Raw genomic sequence first — 22,692 nt, 5'->3', positions numbered from 1 at the left:
TGGGCATGTCATGAACCAGAATGCAGACTGGCCTCCTTGAGGGCAAGGGGACAGGTGGCCAAGATTCAAGTAAGTGTCATGAAATAATAATAAATAATACCTACTCTTCCATAGTGCTTTTCAGCTCAAAGTGCTTTACAGCGGGAAGTAATATCACTATCCCTATTTTACAGATGGGAAAACAGAGGTACTGAGAAGTCACGCAGCAGGGCCAGTGACAGAGCCAGGATTTGAACCCAGGTCTCCCGAGTTCCAGTCTAGTGCTCTATTCTCTAGGGGGTGACAGTCCTCTGCTTATGGAGGGTCAGATGCAGTGGCTATTTGCCTTACTGAAGATGTCAGAAGATAGACTGACCTGCCATTCAGCTCTTGCAGCCAACTTCAGTATTGCCCATTACTTAATAAAGAATCTTAGCAGAAACTGCCCAGTGTCACAGAGACCTGCCAAGGCCACTAACGACATGGGCAAGTTACTGTCCAGGGACATAGCACTGACTGACCCCAAACGCAGGTCCTAGAAGTAAGTACCACTCATTTTTTTGCCATGTAGTTCCTGAATTTCTTCTCCCTGCTTTCTCTGACCAGAATGTTTAATAGCCAGTGGCTGCCTCTTATTGTATTCTTGCATCAAGAAGAAGCAAGCGTAAAAGTTGTGCTAGAAAACATCTGAGGATGGAGGGAAGGGAAAGGTAGACATTTCCCGGAAGGGGACACAAAAATCCCTGGGTAGCCAGTCTAATTTGAAACACTAGGGCAGCTTTTGGATGGGAAGGCATAATGCAGGCTGCAGCAGTTCACACATAGGCCCTGGGCATACCCGCTTTACTCCCTACTGAAAACTGCAAAAAATGGTGGGTCTGCAGGAAACCCAGGTCCCCGGCCCATTGATAATGGCCAAGAGTCGTAAAAAACGCCTGCCTGTCGGCTGTTTATGATCACCTCTGTGTTCAAGGACCGGGTCACGCAGTGTAAAAACTCAGCAAGTTGTGCACACTCTTCCCTCCCACTCCAGTTGAGCAGCATTGCTATCTGAACATCTCACCTGCTCAGGCTGCACCCAGCCTAGCCCTCAAAGGGACCCAGCACACCCTCCCAGCTGAACCGGCCTGCTTTCATCTGCTCCTGCTCAGCAGAGGAAACAGCCAAATGGCTCAAGGCCAGATTCCCATCACTTGGCAGCGAGCGGTACTTCGCTCCAGGAAGGGTCCCCTTGAAGTCAGCTACTCCACATGAGCAAGGATGTCAGAATCTGCCCTGGAAGGATTTCTTTAAGCATCACTGTCAGACGAAGATCCACAGTGGAGGCTTTGTGACCTATGTAGGTTGCCCATAGATTGAAGAGTCAGGTCAGGTCTATCATTAAATATCTTCTCTCCTCCCAAAAGCCACAGAGCAGGCAATAAAAGGAGTTGCAAGAAAAAAAAAAGATGCAGTGGTTATGAATAGGCATCTCTAGCTTTTACCCTTGACCTAAACAAAGTCTGATGTAGTGAAGAGGTAAGTGTTAGGCCTTTTTTCCTTAAATTTCTCACCATTGCTAGGAATGGTGCAGCTCCACAGTGGTAGGAGGTAGATAGATTGCCAGCATGTTTCTCATTCGGTCATCTAGACCTGTTCTGAGTGAGGTGGCTGTGGGGCACCCATGGCTGAGCTAGTCTATTGAGATTATGGAATCCTCATCACTGGAGGCTTTTAAGAACAGGTTGGACAAATACTGTGAGGGATGGTCTCAGTATACTAGGTCCTGCCTCCGTGCAGGGAGCTGGACTAGATGGCCTCTCAAAGTCCCTTCCAGCCCTACATTTCTGTGTTCTATCAATAGCAATGGTGGGAAATTTTAAGAGAAAAGACATAGCCCAAGAGATTACATCCCAGGATTAGAGTTAACCACGGTTAAGTGCTCAATTTAATGGAGCTCTGTGCACAGCATGACAGAAATAGCAAGATGCCTCTGCTCCAAGGAGCTTACAGGCTACCAGGCAGCACAGATACATGCAATGCCAGACTGACAGTAAGGCAAATGTCAGATGTCAGGCACCAGTAGTGAATCAGCACAATACCCTTGCATGTCTGCGTCAGCACACTTCCCAGTAGAACTTTGTCCCAAAAAGGCACTCTTCTCCTACTATTCTGTTCCCAAAGGTCTTAGGGAAGGAAGTATGCAAACATCTGGAAGTCAAAAGATTGGGGTTCCATTCCTGCTCTTCCATGGACTTCCTATGGGATCTTTGCCAAGTCACTTAACCTGTCTCTGCTTCCATCCCTTAGCTACAAAATGGGGGTGATGAAGAGTCTCCCAAACAAATTAAGAAAGCTATTGTGATGCTAAATCACTTTGAGAGCCTCAGATGCTGTAGAAATGAAGAGCATAGATCAGGTTCTTTCATTGTTTGTTCAGATTCTATAAACCACTGGGTAACCAGAATTCCCTTTGGGACCCGCACTTCCTGGATGTAGAGGCTAGTTTTAAAGTGTGTCCTATACACACAGCTTTGTTTCCATAGTCTAGCGCTCCATGAAGGATGACTTGTTTGCCCACAACACTCTGAAAGGATGGGAGCCGGAAAGACATCCTGTTATGCTGGGGAAGATGAAGTAAGAATGAAGAACTGGATCAGAGGATGAGGGAAGGAACAGAGTACAATGAATATCCTGTCCTGTAGCTTTAGATGTCCTTATAAAGTCTTCCCAGGGGCGTTCCGAGTATTCAACTGAGCACCATTCCCACAGAGTAAGGTACTGACTGCGGACAAGACAGTAAACTCTGAAATCAATCAGAAATGGAAGGTGAAATATGTGTGTGTACAATGCATGAATTGTTGGGGTGTGTAGACTGACCACGTAAATCAGTGTGCCAAATTTAGTCAGTAAATGATATGCAAATGTAACCCAAGATTATGCACATGATGTAAATGGCATTAAGCAATAGTAAAACCTATAACTAAAGATGATGAACAATCTCTCTTGCTAAAGTATGCTCAGTGGAGTGGATCTGGGCGATGTTCCACCTGTGCAGGAAAACTGCTGTTTGTGAGCCTGCAATTGGGAGCCATGTATAATGCATAAAGCCCTATGTGGTTTGGGACATGACAGCCTGAGATCACCTCAGGGCCTGTGCACCGTTGCAGGTGGCCAAGACCAGAAAAGTCATGCTGACAGAATGTGTGCTCTGAGAGAGTGGGGAAGCACCTTCAGAGGACGTTTGCTTGCTCAGCAACTTGCTCCCTCTTGTTTTCCAGAGGGAGAGTTCCCTGGCTACTATGCATCAGTCATATGAGCCCTTATACCAAGGTTTGGAAACCTCCCCCCACCCTGCCCCTTGGAGATGACAGATACCAACCTGGAGAAGGGCTATCACACTAGTTTCACATGTAAACTCCAGTACAGCCTTGCACAAAGCACTCAAGAAAGGAGGTGTATGATTACGAGTGGAGTCTTACATGCAGCGAGAAATAAATGGAACTGCGGATGGGCTTTGAGATAAGGCATTAGCTCAGTTTCAGAAAAGCCAGCTAGAATATTTATAACGCTGCTCCTATAATTACTCCCCTCCTGAAGTTTTCTCTGAGTTGCCAGGCACTGCTGTGGTGTTTTCAATAGGCTTGATATTTACAGGTGTTTTAGCCCCAGGGAGTTAATCTTTACAAAGAAGAAATATAGAGCTGGTTGATGGGCCACAGCAACTGGGCTTTCCCTGCCACCACCCCCACTTTAGCACCAGTTTTAACTTTCGCGTTAAGGCTAACTTCTTCTGTGAAATCCTAGAACTTGCAGTCAGCAAGATCAGGTTGCCACGTTCTTTCTTGAAGGGTGTTTGGGTGGGATTTTCAGGAGCCTAAGGAAGTTAAGTCAATGGAGTTTGTGTGACTATATAAATGTGTATACATCAATACAGCAGTGCACTATGCAGAGCATATCCTTCTGAGAGTGACTAATGCCTCAGGGTAGTTTTAACTACCAGTAGAAATGGGATCCATCTTGAGGTTTACCCTGGTTATTTTGGTAAAATCTGGCATTCCTAGCCTTTTCAATGCAGGAAAGCACCACTGTCCCCACTGTACAGACAGAGAAATGCAGAGCCGGTAAGTGACTTACGGTCACCCAGCAAGCTGGGGACGGAGCTAAGAATGGGACAGGAACTGGGTTCCCAAGTCCCAGTCTTGTGGTCTGCCTACTAGACTCCGTTGCCTTCCTTTTGAAACTTGATACATTGACTAAGGGTATGTCTTCACTACCCGCTGGATCGGCGGGCAGCGATTGATCCAGCGGGGTTCAATTTATCGTGTCTAGTCCTGTACCTGAGCACCACAAGAAGCACAGGCAGAGTCGACGGGGGAGAGGCAGCAGCTGACTCACTGCGGTGAAGACACCACAGTAAGTCGATCTAAGTACGTCGACTTCAGCTACGTTATTCACATAGCTGACGTTGCGTAACTTAGATCGATCCCCCACCCCCTAGTGTAGACCAGGGCTCAGGCTCTCTTCATGCAAATCTCCACCCCACAACACTCGGCCTATTGATACTGGCACACAATTCTCAGTTACTTCAGTGGGAGCTGCTCGTGCCGATCTGAAAACAAGATTTAGCACAAGATCTTCTGTATCAAGATATCCACTACAGACAACTTAAAGACAATCCTGACAATCCTGTTTTTCCAGGAAGATGTCCATAGTGAGAAAGTAGGAAGGGAAAAAACAAGAACTGTCTCTCAGTAAAACTTTCCTAAGTTTCCCCATGAGGCTTCGATAGCAGCTTCAAGATACTGAATGCCTGTTCTCAGCAGGGGATGCTTATCCAGTTATGAAACAAGCAAAGTAATACAATTCAGCAACATTTGCTCTGTGTAACACTTCAGCTTATAGGCAGGGGAAAAGATCTATGCCAGTAACCAAAGCGAAATGTCAGTGCTATAGATTGGAGGGGGGGCAAAATCTAGGAACTGAGGAATTAAGGAGTATTACAGTAATTAGAGGCAAAAGACTCAATTAGATGAGTCCATCCCCTTGCGGTATCTCTATATATAATCCTTTAGACCACGCATGCAGCCCAGAAAACTATGAACAGACAAATACACTTGATCTTAGCAAGAGGACAGAGAGAAGCAACAGACGAATCACCATGTGCAAGATTTAGTCCTAATTGATCCAGCTACTTTTTAGTTTTAGTCAGGGGTGAAAGTAACTGAGGCCACTTACTGGTACAGGGCGGGGCGGCTCCAGCCTCCGGAAGGGGCAGGGCCTCAGGTGGAAGGGGCGGGGCTGGGCGATCAGCATCCCCCAGCCAGCCCTTTCAGTCCGGCTAGCCTGTGCCGCCCAGGGCTCCCGTGTTGATTTAAAGGGCCGGGGCTCTGCACACCGCTGCTGCTACAGCGGCAGTGGCGTCCGGAGCCCCAGGCCCTTTTAAATCGCCAGCCCCAGGGCAGCTGCTCCCTTTGCGCCCCCTCCCCCGCCCATTGGCGGCTGGGGGGGCCAAAGGGGGCAGGATCATTAAAGCGCCAATGGGGGGGGGGGGGAAGCAACATTAAAGCACTGCAGCGGCAAAGGACCATCCCTGCCCCTTTTGCTTCCCCTGTCGGTGGCCCTGCCGGTACGGACCCTACCAGCAGGGCCGCCGACAGGGGAGGCAAAAGGGGCAGGGATGTTAAAGCGCTCCCACGACAACGCTTTAATGTGGGCTGGGTATGGGCCGGTGCAGCTTCTTCCCAGTACACAGGACCGGCCCCTACCAGCTCACGTTCACCCCTGGTTTTAGATTCATAACGTACACCAGCCAAAGAGTGACAGTTACAGCAATGGGAAATGGGTGAAGGGTTGTTCAGATTAAGGGCTGATATAGGGAACTGTCTGAGTGGGTGGAGGGAGCAAAGAGGAGGGGATTTAGTGGTGTTTTGAAGAGGGCTGGGAAAATCAGTCAAATGGGACAGTTCTCCACAGCCAGTAAGAATCAGCCTCCAATAGAACTGGAGGGGAAGGGGGAACTGAGCAGTGGTCAGAACTGGTGGAACAGATGAGGGAGTGTGGATTATGGCAAGACGATAAAGGTTTTGCAGGGGGAAGGTAGCCACTGGTGGAGGCCTCTCAGGAGAGCAACTATGCTGCAGCACACCAACCATGCTGAAAAAATGATTATTCTTACTTTAGCCCCTTTCAGCAAGTCCCTGAGTTACACAGACAGATACAAATGCAATACCGCCCTCTGGTCATGAATCTTGTTGCATCAATTCAACCTCAGAAAGGCCCACTCTTCTCACAATGGGATCGCCTTCATTGCTCGGCATTTGTCCAATAAAAAACATTTGCTAGGAGCATGGGTTGAAGTGGTCCAGTCACAGCAGTTCAATAAGAAGGTGCTTTTCAATGGGGCACCGTCTTTGCACCAGAATGTATGCTTGCATTTAGCCCCCCACTTTCCAAGTCTCTCAACCTTGTGGTTGTGAAGCCCTCCCTAATGTAAATGGATGCAGTGACGCCTGCCCAGTTATGCAGACAGCCTGAAACAGCAGCTGTGAGAATGCTGACTGAGTTTTAAATCCGATGCCTAATGACAATACAAATAATCTCTATGTCAGCCATTTTCCCGTTGATCAAAGAGTGTTAAGAAAACAGGGCTGTGATTATGAGGATCTCCACAGAATACTGAAGGAGCAGCTGGGGTTGCGGGTGTCAGTTGGAGCGACTGCCACTACTCATTTTAACCACCACTTACCATTTGTTTTAACCTCAGCTTGTTTTAATCAGTCTGACCACTGGTTAGTGGATCTGAACTCTTAATCCCTTCTGCCCTTCTCCCCAGTTCAAAGCAGGGTTTCCTTTATTTTAATTCAGTTCTACAGCTATTGGATGTTTATCTCTAGTAAAGGGTTTGAAAGCGCCTAAGACCCATTAACTTGCAATGAGACTTATGTTTCTAAGGCCTGATCTACACCTAAAAATGTGATCAATCTAGCGGCATCGCTAAAGGCTGTGAAAAATTTTGTGCCCTGTGCCACATAGTTAGAGTGACATAACCCCCACCGTACAATTCTTCCATTAGCCTAGCTACCACCTTTTCGGAGAGGTGGATTACCTACACTGATTACCTACCCCTTCTGTTGAGGTAGGACGCATCTACACTACGGTGCTACGGCGGCACAGCTGCAGTGCTTTAGCTGTGCCGCTGTAGTGTGGACATACCCTCGGTCACTTAGGGCTTGTCTTCACTGCAAAGTTGTAACTTGTTCCCCATTCACACATACAAACCCTTCACTCGAGTGTGGTGCTTGTAAATCAAGTTGGCTGGCCCATAAGGGGGCTCAGGCTGCAGCTCGAGTTAGCACAACTCATTAGCTGCTCACATGACCATCCTGTAGTGTGGATGAAGGCTAGTTCCACTTATGTGCCACTAGTCCTCCAATGCCTTCCCATAATTCTTCTCCCCCACCCAACCGTCCTCATGAAGGGACAGACAAGCTCCTCCACAATTCACTGGGAGATAATTCATAGAGTGGCTCTGCTTAACTGCAGTGCCAAGAACTGTGGGACGGCCCCCAGAATTCTTAGACCCACACACAAGTGAGTGCAGCACCTGAGTGGACAAAGCAGCTCGCATGCTATTTTGCAGGGTGGCTGCTCTCACTCAAGCTAGGCTAAAATTGAGAGAAGTAACTCAAGCGTAGATAACTCAAGTTAATTCTGCAGTGAAGACACGTCCTTCAGCACTTTTGCAAGAGTTACCCATTGTGTTTAAATGAGAGACAGAGCATCCTGTTACGTGGGAGAAGAATCTCCATAGCCCCTGATAATGATCATGCCTTGATACTGCAATCTGAGATGGGCACAAACTAAAACCCACATTCTGGTTTGGATCAAGGTTTCAGCTCAGAACTTTAGCACGACCGTTCCAGACACCAAAACAGACACCCTGAGCTTTGGTAAAGTTCAGCTCCATTTAGGCTTTTGCTTCCCTCCATTATAGAGACTGGCTCATGTACTAAAAGGATTGGATCATGTTTTTGTCTGGGGGAGAGGGGAGGAGAGGAACAATCTACTACAGTTGTAATTTCATAGATGCAATTAGGATCCCAGCCTCTGCATTCCAAGAAGTGCTGCAAAGTCAATTAGACAAGCTGCCTCTAGAGGGCAATTTTAAGTTGCTAGGATGTTACACAGCAACTATTACTCTAGGGCCTGGTCTACATTTACAAGTTGGGTCCACATAACTACGGCACTCAGGGACGTGAAAAATCCACACTCCTGAGCGCTGTAGTTAAGCCGAACTAAGCCCCAGCATAGACACAGCTATGGCGATGGAAGAATTCTGCTGTCAATCTAGCTACTGCTATTTGGGAAGGTGGATTACCCACATAGACAGAAAAAATATCTTCCATCACTATAGGAAGGGTCTACACTACGGCGCTCCTGTGGCAAAGCTACATGGCCTCGCTTTTCAGTAGTTAGAGCTGCTAGCTCTCTGGTGCCATCAGGGACGGTGGCAGGCAGTCAGTGAAACACGAGTCAAATGTGCAGAGCTTTTACATAGGACTTATTTGTCATGCAGACTTTCCCCAGTTTACTTGTGCCTTTATCACAACATTTCACTCCTCTCTTCTACAACCATATCTCGAGAGACCGGAAGGGGAAGGAGCAGAAACAAATGCTGCTTTGAATTTTCAGGTCACAGAGTTGGATCACGATTTTTTTAAAAATATCTCTAAAGTTTGGAACGGGCTCAGTTCTCTGTTATTGGGGCAAGTTAGGACCCAAAAGTTTAGTCAAAGCTTTGCCTGCTGTTTTGGGTGGAAAGAGCAGTTTTCCAAGGTTCCCCTCAGAAGCCATAAGATGGCATAGGACATCTTGAAATGCTATGAGCCTGGTTCAGAGAGATTGTTCTGTGTGCACATTTCACCAAGTTTGGCTACAGAAATTTCATGCTACTAATAGGGGTTGTAGGAACTTAATACTTCTCCCAGGCTAGTTTTCCCAAGAATTCTGCCAGTGACCAGTGTTATGGCATGGAGATGGGTCAAGCAGACTCACCTTTATCCCCTCGATTCTGAATCCCAGTGTTGCTGTAGAACTAATGGTCTCCCTCCACTGCATGTATCGGGGCTTGGTTACTGCATGCAGGGCATTCTCCTCCTCGGTTGGGGCATTGGGATCTACTTCAATCATCTTCTGATACATGTCCTTCCGCAGGTTTGGCTTCTTTCTGGCCTTTGTTAGCTCTTCCTCCAAATACGTTCTGCAAAGGAGGCAGAAAGATTATTAGCAGTTGACGTTAATAGCACTGAGGAGGGACGGCACTCCTTACTAAGGGACTGATCCCCCAATATAGTCCGTAACAGGAAGTCCAAGTGCCTTCAACTCCCATTGACTTCACTTGGAAGCGAGGGCACTCAAGGTCCTCACAGGACTAAGACCTAAAAAGGCAGTGTCATACGGGCAATTTCCAAAGAACAAGAACCCCCAACACCTGGGGTTGCAATAAATGTGTATACAGGCCTCCCATGCCCAGGAGCCTCAGGCCATGTAACTCATGAACAGGTTCTGCAAACAAAAACTCAACATTAGCAACCTGAGACGCGGTACAGGAAAAGTCCATCTGCTACCTTCAGTTACACCAAGAAAGCAGATACTGAAGGCAAATGCAGCATACACAGAAAAGCTTTTTTATTTCCAGCACACCTGCCATCATTCAGAGCTCAGCCCACAGACAAACATTACAATTCAGGAGCAACCCCAAAATGGTCCAATTTATAACATGTTCCAAGGGCTGGCTCAGTAGGAGCTGCTCTGCCATTTGCAGAGAGGGGCCAAGAGAAACACAAGACACTTGTACTGCAGTAGTGCCTAGAGGCTACAGTCAGAATCAGAGCCCTGCTGTGTCAGGCACTGCATAGTTAGCAACAGTCCTTGCCCCAGAAAGCATGTACCTGAGATAACAGAAGATATCCAGGGAGTAGCTGCCTATAGAGAAATGTTAAGACATTAACCTACATAAGACTTGTTTAACTGATCCTGCACAGTTTAGTACCCCAACCTTTCATCCTGTTGCAAATACTTCAGACATTCTGAATTTACTCAGGATTCAAAATTAATATGGCTAAAATCAGATTAGTTCCTCCACTCAGCCTATCCTTGCGGCCCCACAGTTCCCTCCTGACAGGTATGAGTGGGCTATGGGGACTGAGGCAGGCCAGTAATACCTCTGCCAGATCTATTCCAACACAGCTACCCTTCTCTCACTGCGAAATATCTAACAGGACTCCGGTACATTAGATGGTGTCATCTTCTGATCAATGGGTAGAGTTGACATAACTGAGAGGTAACTCTATGGGGATTTGCTGAAGCAAGTCAAAGATATCAGGGAAACAGATGACCATGTTCGGTCCTGGATAAATACTGGATAAGCTTAGGATGCCGCTGATGTGGTATTTAAGAGCTGTAGGTTTTCTCCACCAACGGACCGGTCCTGTGAGGTAGTAAGCACCTCTCCTGTCCAAGTCCTGCCACATCTTCCTCTCCCTCATTCCAAAGATCAGCCTTCAGCTAAAACTGTCTGGGCCCTAGGGTGACCAGACAGCAAATGTGAAAAATCGGGACAGGAGGTGGTGGGTAATAGGAGTCAATATAAGAAAAAAGACCCAAAAATCAGGACTGTCCCTTTAAAATCAGGACATCTGGTCACCCTACTGGGCCCTCACCACTCCAGTTACTGTAACCTCTTCTGAGGCCCCCCACAACACCCCCTCCAGCCCATACAGAAACTCAGTCAGTGGGATCATTTTCCATGACCACTGATCTGGCCACTGCGCAACTGCATCAGGTTTTTGCAATCACCTTCAAGGCCCTACTTCCACTCAAGCCTCAGACCCTTAAGGTGCACCAAATCAGTGTCATCAACGAGAGGGGGGAGGTTTTCTCTTTCACTCAACCCTTCTCCTCTGGAATAACTTAGGAGCAGATTACTCAAGGTTTGTCTTGGATAACCAGTTTGGAACGCTGAGCAAACCTAAACAAGGAGTTATTCTCCCGAGCTAAATGAAGCTTTCAAAATGTGCTCTGTCAACAGACCATGTGCCATGGAAACTGACACAATTCAAAAAGAGAGAGAGAGAAGTTGCTACATCCCAACATTTGACTGTTAACAGCATCTGATGTTCCCTTTGAGAATCAGCTGACATGCTTTGATTTTTGTTGAAGTCTGTCTTGTGCTTTTTGGTACATGACCCTTCCCCCTCACCGCACACCACGTTGTGATGCAGCAAACAGGGTATTAAACAGGATGTTTTCATACAAAGCTGTTTCAAGATAGCTTAGTTCATCTGGCATTAGTCTGTTTCAGTGGGACTATCAAGGAGGCATAAACCTGTTCCCACTCCTGTAAAATGCAGAGCAGAGTGAAGAGGTGTAACTTTGAACAGGTCTGTAGGATTCATAATGGAAAACAATGAGACAACTGGGAGGGGCTGGAGTGTGTGTTCCTCCATTGGACATATATGTCCTTTTCCATAGATTTTATTGTTCTGGGTCCCATTTATCTGAAATTCTGTTCTCTGAAGAAGACATACAGAGTGTTTATTACCCTTGCTGTGGATTTTGGCCAGTCATCTCACAGTGATAACTGTGATAAATCGGGGAATTGGCAACAAAGTCTTACAGCTGTTTTCAGTCAGCCTCCAGACAGATGTAAGCTGCCACTTCCTAGAGAAACCCGCGGGCGGAGAAAGGGCAGGCGCCTCTAGGACAGGGTGAAAATGCTGAGATAGGATCTGCTCAGTCACAAGCAACAGCTAAGACCTGCCTTTGGATAAGTCCCTCTCAGAACAAACACTTTTGCCATCATCTGTTGAACTAACAAGATCTGCTAAGGAATAAACTCTGTGCAGGGTTTGGCTTCTCCACTGCTCTTTACGAAGGCCCTGTTGTCACAGTTTACAGCACTGGTTTGGGCTCTATAGGTGGGCTTGGAAGGATTTGATTTTTATCTGCAAACGTCCAATTTCACTGTACACACACACACGCACAAAGTGACACAAAAAATCTTTCCATCGATGATCAACAACATTTATAGCTCGGCCAAGTAAAAAAACTGCCGCTTGAGAACTTACTAAAGTCTGATTTAAGGATATTTACTTCACATATTTTGACGTGTGATGTTGACAATTTGTGTTTTAATGGTTATGAAGGTTGACCTTTCTATATCTCAATGTCTATTATCATGAAATAATTATTTCTAACACCTCCATTGTTGCTCCCCACCCCCCGCCTCAGCCCCAGAATTTCCCACCTCTGTGAAAATTTAAATAGCTAACAATAGAAAAAATGCTTACAAATACACATTGGTGATATTATCAATCAAAATTATAAATACATACAAATCAAATTCTACCCCTTCCTCTGGTAGCAGAGACATTCAATAACCTTCACCATTTGCTGCTTCCTAAACAGAGGACTTGTTCATGATATCTGGCCTTAATCTTCCAACTCATGGTTCCCCCATCCTTCCCCCCAGGACTTGCCCCCAATGGTAAGTTTCACTCTAGAAACACATGTGAATCAGTATTTCACAAGCTATAATCCTCAAAGCCCACCTGAAGTAGTAAAGATTCTAAAAAAATCATTTAACCTACCCCGTGAAAATGCATCTCGCTCTGGGGCAGCCATTTAAGAGTTTAGGAGAGCAGATGGAAAGCCACCCAGTTGAAATGCAGCAGGAAATCAGGAAGGCAGAATGTAATTACCACAATGTGAATCTGGCCAGAACACAGAGGTTATTCATAAAGTCCAACCATATCTAATAGCTACAAGGGATCAAAACCTTGATTTTACATCTCCAGAATAGCAGAACAGGGCCTTCTAACACAATTGTAGGAAATTGCTTTGACACTGACTGAGCAAAAGCATCATCTACTGAAATTCCACTCCCTATAGCAGAGGTGGGCAAACTTTTTGGACCAAGGGCCACATCAGGGTATGCAAATTGTATGGCAGGCCATGAATGCTCACGAAATTGCAGGCTCTGGGGTGGGGCCAGAAATGAGGAGTGCAGGGTGCGGGAGGGGGCTCCGGGCTGGGACACGTGGGGTGGGGTGCAGCGGGGGAGGAGGAGGGCTCCAGATGGTGGTGCAGGCTCTGGGGTGGACTCGGGGATGATGGGTTTGGGGTGCAGGAGGGTGCTCCAGGTTGGAACCACGGGTTCGGAGAGCAGGAGGGAGATCAGGGCTGGGGAAGGAGGTTGGGGTACGGGTGTGTGTGGCTCAGGGGTGCAGGCTCCGGGAGGCACTTACCTCAAGCAGCTCCCAAAAGCAGTGGCATGTCCCCCCTCTGGCTCCTACATGGAGGTGCAGCCAGGCGGCTCTGCTGCGTGCTGCCCCATCTGCAGGCACCGCCCCTGCATCTCCCATTGGCCGTGGTTCCCAGCCAATGGGAGCTGCAGAGGCGGTGCTTAGGGCGGGGGCAGCATGTGGAGCAGAGCCCCCTGGCTGCCCCTATGCGTAGGAGCCGGAGGGAGGTCATGCCGCTGCTTCCGGGAGCCGCGCAGAGCAGCCCCCGACCCTGTGCCCTGGCTGGAGCGCCGGAGCGGGGCAAGCCCCAGACCCCGCTCCCCAGCGGGAGCTCGAGGGCCGGATTAAAATGGCTTGTGGGCCGGATGCGGCCTGTGGGCCATAGTTTGCCCACCTCTGCCCTATAGCATGGTTTTTGGAAGTCTCTCTGCCAGCTACTGTCTCAGTTCAATCCTGTTTTGTACTGGGATCCTGTCAGAGTCGAAGTAGTTTGGTATGGCAGATTGGATACACCAGCAAGACACAATGAAGCAAATAACCCTGCTGTATCCCTTCATATCCAAAGACCAGTTACAACAAAGCTATTCTCTTAGGTAGCTAAGGACTAGCTCTCTGCAGATGGGCCATGCTTTCTTTCTGTCTTGCGTATGCCCAGGAAGTGGTGCTCAATGGGTGCTTTACTTCCACATCTCAAGTAGAACGCAAGGGGGCGTGTGCTAGAGAGAATATGTGGGACGGGGTTTATGCGTATTTCTCATGGGACCTTGCTAGGCTAGATTATATCTGTTTCAGAACCAAGGCATCTGATCACATGGCAGGACATTACCAGAGCCTCCTCTCTTTTAAAACCTCACCTGAAACGAAGTGGCGAAGGGCTGTGGCTTCAGTTAGCATGTGACTTTTGGGTGGGAGGAGGGAGTGGGCAGTATGGTCTGAAATACTCCCCCTCCGAGCATAGTGAGGAGTCCAGAGTCTCTTAATCTGTGGATACCCTTCCCTCCCCCTCTTAGTCTCCCCTAGGCTTTATCCATCACTTTATCCTGTGCCCCAACAAATTTGATTTTAGGTTGAAGGTAACTGGAGGAGGCCGCTGCCTTCCAAAGCAAGGTAATATTGCTTCTCACTTGGAAAGAAGAAGGGTGGTAAGGCGTAAACAAGCAGTCTCTTCCTGCACCCACAACATTGCATGGTTTGAGAGTAGCAGCTGTGTCAGTCTGTATCCGCAAAAAGAAAAGGAGGATTTGTGGCACCTTAGAGACTAACAAATTTATTTGAGCATAAACTTTCATGAGCTATAGCTCACTTCATCAGATGCATGCAGTAGGGAGTACACTATCTTCACAGCACTGCTAGAGTGGGAAAACCCACAGCTCCTGCTTGGCTGGGAATAGCCAACAGCTCAGCTCAGAGGAATGCTTTAACCTTCTGTGGTGCAACATATTTGAGGAGATAAGCCTGAACCAAAATCCCATTTCTGACAAGCCAGAGTATACGTCTCAATCCTTTGGTTTGGACCCTTGCTATCTAGATTCTGAAATCCTCTGCTAGCCACTGAACATTGTAAACTTCATGTAGCTGCAATTATGGGTATAAGCCTTATTTTGTATTGTGGTAACACCTAGGGACCCTGAGCAGCTATTGTGTTAGGAGCTGTACACAGCTGGAAGTAGACAGTTCTCTCTTTATTTTGCTAGCATGTGGAGGCCGCAGTCAGCAAGCCAGGTCCAGTGCAGATGCAGCCACAGCACCGCAGCTGCCTAGCCACTGTGGAGATCCTGTCCCAGAGGCATTAAGAGTTGAAAATGCAATTTGCTTTCCTCATTGAGCCTCCATTGGTAAGCTTTAGTGTGCACCTTTTTGCACCATTATGTATATTTTAACACAAATGCTGTTTTGACTCCACTGTATTGCAGATCTCCCCTGAAAGTCAAGCTCTAGCTACCTGCTCGGCAATCACATACAGATGATTTTGCCTAATTCCACCCACTGATAACAGTGTGGCAAAGGGATATACAGCCCCTTTCACAACTTCCTGCACTGCTGTAGCCTCCTGGCTTGTCAACGACACCAGCACAGACCAGGCTTACAGGTCTTACTGCCAGTGCAAGCAAATTTTAAGGAAATGATCTTCCGTAACCTCCTTGACGAGGATGTGCTCTTTTGGGCAAAGCATTGGTTAACCCTGCTCAGAATATTTTTCTACTTGTTCATGCAGTAACTTGAACTTCATTCCCCTTCTGTGAAGCAGAGGCCAAGCAAAACAGTGCAGCAGAACAGCCTGCCTCCTTTCAGAGATACAAAGAACAGCACATAGGCAGAGATACTAGGACAGTGGGTTTTCTTGTGGGGGCGTGTGAACAAGATTTAATTAAAAAGAAAAGGAGTACTTGTGGCACCTTAGAGACTAACCAATTTATTTGAGTATAAGCTTTCGTGAGCTACAGCTCACTTCATCGGATGCATACTGTGGAAAGTGTAGAAGATCTTTTTATACACACAAAGCATGAAAAAATACCTCCCCCCACCCCACTCTCCTGCTGGTAATAGCTTATCTAAAGTGACCACTCTCCTTACAATGTGTATGATAATCAAGGTGGGCCATTTCCAGCACAAATCCAGGGTTTAACAAGAACGTCTGGGGGGGGGGGGGGGGGGGAGGAAAAAACAAGGGGAAATAGGCTACCTTGCATAATAACTTAGCCACTCCCAGTCTCTATTCAAGCCTAAGTTAATTGTATCCAATTTGCAAATGAATTCCAATTCAACAGTTAATTGTCAGCCCAGGGGACAGACCCACTCCCCATTTCCTTCAAGTTACACTTCAACCCATGCGGGGGGGAGGGGGGATGCCTCTAGCTTGGAGACTGCCAGCATTCCATTACCTGCATTCCTCCCCCACCCCCTCTGGAGGGGAGTATGGGTTTTGTGTCTGACAGTCTGACATGCCAGTTCATGTTTCACATCAGGAGTTCAAAAGGGGAAGAAGAAGAAGAAGGAAAAAAATAAATTCCTCTCTTCCCTCAGCTTTTCCAGAAAGCATAAGCATCTCTACCACATCTAAGCTTTAAGCTTGTCCTTCACAGGGATCTAAAATCCAAGCTGGCTAGTGGTTTATATCTGGCCTGAATCTGCATACTGGCTTTAGGTTTCAACATAAAAACTTAAGAACCTGATCCTGCAATGCTTGCCCATGTGTAATCCTTACTCATTCAAATAATCCCATTGAAGTCAACAGGACTAGTTCCATGATTAAGGTCTGCATAGCTAAGTGTTTGCAGGATTGAATTTTAATAGTTCGTATATGGGTTCCAAGAAAGACTAGTTTCAGAGTAACAGCCATGTTAGTCTGTATTCGCAAAAAGAAAAGGAGTACTTGTGGCACCTTAGAGACTAACCAATTTATTTGAGCATAAGCTTTCGTGAGCTACAGCTCACTTCATCGGATGCATACTGTGGAAACTGCAGAAGACATTATATACACACAGACCATGAAACAATACCTCCTCCCACCCCACTCTCCTGCTGGTAATACTTTTCTTTTTAAGAAAGACTAGGATACTTATGCTCACTCTTTGTGAAAGGCTTCAGGATTCACTGATGAAGGACAGAGTAGAATATTACATACTCATTTCAGAAAAAAGAAAAGGAGGACTTGTGGCACCTTAGAGACTAACCAATTTATTTGAGCATGAGCTTTCGTGAGCTACAGCTCACTTCATCGGATGCATACCGTGGAAACTGCAGCAGACTTTATATACACACAGAGAATATGGAACAATACCTCCTCCCACCCCACTGTCCTGCTGGTAATAGCTTATCTAAAGTGATCATCAAGTTGGGCCATTTCCAGCACACTTTATCACTTTAGAAAGCTATTACCAGCAGGACAGTGGGGTGGGAGGAGGTATTGTTCCATATTCTCTGTGTGTATATAAAGTCTGCTGCAGTTTCCACGGTATGCATCCGATGAAGTGAGCTGTAGCTCACGAAAGCTCATGCTCAAATAAATTGGTTAGTCTCTAAGGTGCCACAAGTCCTCCTTTTCTTTTTGCGAATACAGACTAACACAGCTGTTACTCTGAAACCACTCATTTCAGAGTAGCAGCCGTGTTAGTCTGTAGTCACAAAAAGAAAAGGAGGACTTGTGGCACCTTAGAGACTAACCAATTTATTTGAGCATAAGCTTTCATGAGCTACAGCTCACTTCATCAGATGTACTGTATCCAAAAGAGCATGCAAGAGCAAGTGCGAAGTAAGGGAAAGGATTAAAAGCTGTTTGAACTCAGATCTAAAGTGGAGAGTCTCAGGCAGAGATACAAGAAGGCTGACAGCTAGCACCAAGGCCTTCGCTGCAGCTTGAATGGGCTACAGCCACACATGGAGTACACATATGCCCCGATGTTTTCATTGGGGCATCTCCCAGAACATGAGCTGTCCTGATAGACCTTGTCTCAGCACGCTAGAATATACTTTGATAGTGTAAAACATTAGGTGGTAAATGCTGTTCTTCCTTCAGAGAGGGGTGCAACTCCCTGGTGCTCTTCACCACAGAGCCAGAGGTGGGTGTGCAACAGCACTGCTTGTGTTTTAGTCTAGGTGTGTGATGTCCAAGAAATGCTACCCCTGCCTGGACTTAAGGCAACTTGTGGTGGGAGCTCCCAAGCAGGGCTCTCTCACTGTGTCTCACCTCTTTTTAAAGCTGCTTCATTCAAGGATCTCTATTCTGACCCCTATACAACTCCTGAAATGTGCCCCCCCCTTAGATCAGTGCCCCTTGTGGCTGAGAGAGCAGGGCAAGGTACTGTCTCAAAAGTGCCACCCCCAGACCTCTGGAACAGAAATGGGCTACTAGTGCAGACTGATGCAACAGCCCCCTGCAGCTCCAAGCAATCCACTTTCACAGTACACTACAGTCACCAGCATGTGACTGCAGGAGTCTGTTCCACCATTTCCCAGCCCAGGTTTCCTCTTGTGTCTCCCACCCACACCCGCTTGGCTTCCCTCTCTAGAGCCCTGGGCAATAGTCATCCATGGCCAGGTGAGCCTGTCAGAGTAGCCAGTTTGCTCTGGATAGTCTTTACTCGGGTATTATGTTGCTTTAAGCCCTGGATTTGGATTCTTGAACTCAGGCTGCTCCTTTCTACTCAGTTACAAGCCAATGCACCTAGCAGCACTAACCTGACTCCCATCTTGCAGTCCATAACGCAGGGGGAGTCAAATTCAGCCAGCAGGTCTTCCATCTGATTGTACCGCTCCCCATCCTTCACCACGTCTCCATGGTAGGCAGGAACAAAGGGCTTAAGGACATCGTTCATCAAGCGGTCCAAGCACCGCTGCTCAGATTCACAGTGCTTCTTGAGTATCCTGCCATTGGCTGCAGCCTTGAAGCTACCTGAGAGACAAAAGGCAACACAGTGCTTACTCGGGTGCAGACCCTTCACAGAGGAAAGCAGGCAGAGAGTCATGAAGCCTCAAGCCCCTGCTGACATCCCCACCCAGAACAATCAAGGCATAATGAACTGCTACTGAGTGTTACATCAGAAAAGGAGGACTTGTGGCACCTTAGAGACTAACCAATTTATTTGAGCATAAGCTTTCGTGAGCTACAGCTCACTTCATCGGATGCATCAGTATCAAAAGTTAACAGGATCTGACATGACAGACCTCAAGTGAGAGTCAAAGCTATATGTACTACTCTTACTACTCATTTGGGGGGACTCTATCACTCCTTTCCCGGCCCCCGAACCACTGCCTCTAATCATGGTAGCTTCCAGGGCCTGATGAAGGAGAGTAACACCCCCACACATGGCTAAGCGGCAGAGTTTGAACTTGGAACCTTCATCAGCCGAGCACAAACCTCTACTGCTTGAGTGACAGGAGTAACTCCAGCATCGGGCAGCAGGGATAACACTACACTTCACAAGCATGCCCACACTGGGATCTCCTTCATCTCCACATGATGCAATGTAGCATTTAGATCAGTCCCTCCCTCAAGGCCCTGCTTCCCCAGAGACAGATTCAAGGTGTGAGCACTTAATGAGTGTCACAGAGACAATTGAGGCCAACACAGCTGATTAACTGAACAATCAGGAGACTTCCCAAATCTTCATTAGTCTCACACCATAGAGGGTTCCCTTGATGACACGGCACAGCTCAACCTTCCATACCTGCATGCCCTGCTAGTTGAATCCAAGGATACTTTTTCTTGAAGGACATAACAAAGGGGGACCACTGCACCATATTTTTGATCTTCCGCCATGACTTGCTCTAAGGAAACAGAGAAAGGCATATAGTGGATCAATTTTTTGCTGTTCATAAAACTGGCTCAGAGAGCAAGTTTGTGGATTTTGGGGACCAGGGAAAAGAAAGACAACACTAAAGGGTGGAAGAGAAAGGAGCACAGGGAACACTGTTCCTCACCTTTCTCTTCTGCTCCTGTGCCAGGCTGGGCTAGTAGCAAATAAGTCACTGGATCTCAATTATCAATTCACATTGGCATAAATCAAGAGCAACTCCATTGAAGTGAATGGAATTTTAGTTTTACACTGATGAAAGCAGAATCAGGCCGACTGGCTCAGGAGAGTACCCATCTGCATTACGTACAGGAGAGTCACCTGCTATCCTCTCTCTATCTCTTAAATTTCCCCTTTAGGAGAGGACAGGCTGTCAGCTCATTTCTGGAGTGCACCCTGGACAGCTCATGAGTTAGAATTCTAGGAGTCCTAATAAGATTTTGCAGGTATGCCAGCTTTTGTCAGGCTGGCAAAACTCCACTTCAGATCCACAAGCGAGAAGCCTATTTTTGTTCCCACTGGAAGACAGCTGCTTTGGTCATTAAGTACTGAGTCCGTGAGTGTCTGATTGATGAGCCAAACCCAAGGAGTCAGCACATTTGAGAAAACAGTTCGCTTCTGACATATGGTATTTGTTGTTAGATAGATTTATTAGTATAAATACTTGTGCGAACCAAGGCGGGGCTGTACTCAAACATAGGAAAGCCTCTTTCAAAGACGCAGTCTTTCCTGAAGAAAGTTGTTTTCCCTAGATTGTTCTGATGGAACACACAGCTAGTAAGAGGCAGAGATATTTCTTATCTCAATACCAGAAGGCTGTGCAAACAATCTGTGCAGGCTATATACAACAACAACAATGGAAAAATGCCTAATTGCACAAGATGAGACAACCAGTGCTTTTGTCCTGGCGTCTCGGGAGCAATTGAGTTCAGCTTGGAAGTGCACATTAAAGTTACCTTCATTTGCTCAACCTTAAAAATGCACGTAGGAGAGCAGCTAGCTCATTCTCTACAGTCTGGAGAACCAAGTTTCATTCCCTATCGGTCTGCAAGGGATGAACGAGCAATCCAACATCCCCAGTCCTTAGGGCATTTACTTGGGGTGAAGTCACAGGCCAGAACCAGGCACCTAATATTGCAGCCAATGCATTTAGGGAGAGGGAATTGATCTGGGTACAGAAAACTGGTAAAAGTTTTTAATTTCCTAAGCCATCCTGCTGAAAGTCACCGTTGTATGAGTTTGGACCACTGCACACATCAAGGTTGCTAAGAGCAGCTGTATGAAGTCTTAGCAACAGAGAAACATAGATGTGGGGTGGCCACTTATCTGAAGCTCTGAACTCAGTTTTGAGACGGCAGGTTCTCTTACTATCTTGGTGTGATTTTATAGAGTGCAGGGCCATTGGCATTAGAAGTATTAACATTAAACCACAAGAAGCATGCACTAGATTATGCCATTTAAGCATGGACCCAAGGAAGGGGGAGTGTGAATCTGCTTTGCCTCCAGGGGTAGCCATATGCAAGAGAGAACAGGCTGCATCAGATTTTAGACTGACCTTACAAAGGGAGTAAGGGTGAGGTAGGGCCAGGTACCCTTAGAATCACAGAATCATAGACTTTAAGGTCAGAAGGGACCATTATGATTGTCTAGTCTGACCTCCTGCACAATGCAGACCACAGAATCTCTCCCACCTGTAACAAACCTGTAATCTCTCCCACTCCTGTAACAAACCCCTAACCTATGTCTGAGCTATTGAAGTCCTCAAATCGTGGTTTAAAGACTTTGAGGTGCAGAGAATCCTCCAGCAATTGACGTGTATCCCACGCTGCAGAGGAAGGCGAAAAACCCCCAGGGCCTCTTCCAATCTGCCCTGGAGGAAAATTCCTTTCTGAACCCAAATATGGCGATCAGCTAAACCCTGAGCATGTGAGCAAGACTCACCAGCCAGACACCCAGGAAAGCATTCTCTGTAGTAACTCAGATTCCACCTCATCTCACATCCCAACACAGGCAACTGGGCATATTTACCACTAATAGTCAAAGATCAATTAATTGCCAAAACTAGGCTATCCCATCATACCATCCCCTCCATAAACTTATGAAGCTTAGTCTTGAAGCCACCACTGCTTCCCTTGGAAGGCTGTTTCAGAACTTCACTCTGATGGTTAGAAACCTTCGTCTAATTTCAAGTCTAAACTTCCTGATGGCCAGTTTATATATGTTGTTCTTGTGTCCACACTGGTACTGAGCTTAAATAATTCCTCTCCCTCCCTGGTATTTATCCCTCTGATATATTTATAGAGAGCAATCCTATCTCCCCTCAGCCTTCTTTTGGTTAAGCTAAACAAGCCAAGCTCTTTGAGTGTCCCTTGTGGGACATAGTGAGAGAGCAGTCCCTGCACTCCATGGGGTGTCAGGCTCTTGTATGGGATGCACAATGGAGGGAGGGGACAGGGAGGAGGACAGGGAGATGGGTGTACCATCTCTCCTGCCAGAGTGCATGGATTAGTCACTAACCCTCTAAGTAGTTATTGGGGAATCAGGGGTGTCAGTCTGGTCCTGGGCTTGTTTATAAACCAAACGTTTGTCAAGGAAGCTTCCAAACCATTAAGATCACCAGGGTCCTTGGTCTCTTTTGCACTTTGCTGTTCAGGATTTAATTATTCAAGCTGCAACTTTGTCAGGTTGGATCAAGAATGCAGAAGGCAGCTCCCTACTTGACATGTGGATGAATGCTTTCTTTCCAAGTAAAATGCCAGAAGTTGTGTGCTTTGGCTGTTCTTTGTTCTCTCTTGGCAGAGTGCACAGGGGCTTTCCCCCTCCTTTTGTTTTCAAAATAGTAACATTAAGTTCTGATTGTCACTGATTGATTGATTGATTGATTTAAAAAAGGACTCCAGTCTGCAAGTTAGGCTTCAGATCAATGCGACCCAACTTGTCTAAAATAAAAGGGGGAATCCTCCCACCAAGGCAGAAACATAAGTCACTCAGTCCCAGGATACAAGCCAAGGCAATGATTGTTCTCGAGCCAAGATTTTGTTTTTCGGTGCTTAGAGGTTTATAGCAAAAGCCTTGATGGATTTCAAAGCATGAGCTAAACAATGCCAAGTGACTCCTGGAGTATCCCAATGCCT

At 46.8% G+C, this 22,692-nt stretch overlaps 1 protein-coding gene across 1 annotated transcript in view; it reads right to left on the bottom strand.

Annotated features, from left to right (window-relative positions):
- Positions 1-22,692, bottom strand: part of ITPKB (inositol-trisphosphate 3-kinase B) — a 110,772-nt gene that overhangs the window by 8,023 nt on the left and 80,057 nt on the right. The window contains exons 3-5 of the mRNA XM_048843357.2: positions 19,433-19,532; positions 18,444-18,657; positions 9,016-9,220 (exon numbers count right to left, since the gene is read on the bottom strand). Of these exons, the coding sequence (XP_048699314.1) occupies positions 9,016-9,220; positions 18,444-18,657; positions 19,433-19,532 (519 nt within the window). The remainder of the gene's footprint in view (positions 1-9,015; positions 9,221-18,443; positions 18,658-19,432; positions 19,533-22,692) is intronic.

This window comes from Caretta caretta, chromosome 3 (assembly GCF_965140235.1).
Source record: "Caretta caretta isolate rCarCar2 chromosome 3, rCarCar1.hap1, whole genome shotgun sequence".
Classification (NCBI taxonomy): domain Eukaryota; kingdom Metazoa; phylum Chordata; order Testudines; family Cheloniidae; genus Caretta; species Caretta caretta.
This window is presented reverse-complemented; position numbering and strand designations above follow the sequence as displayed.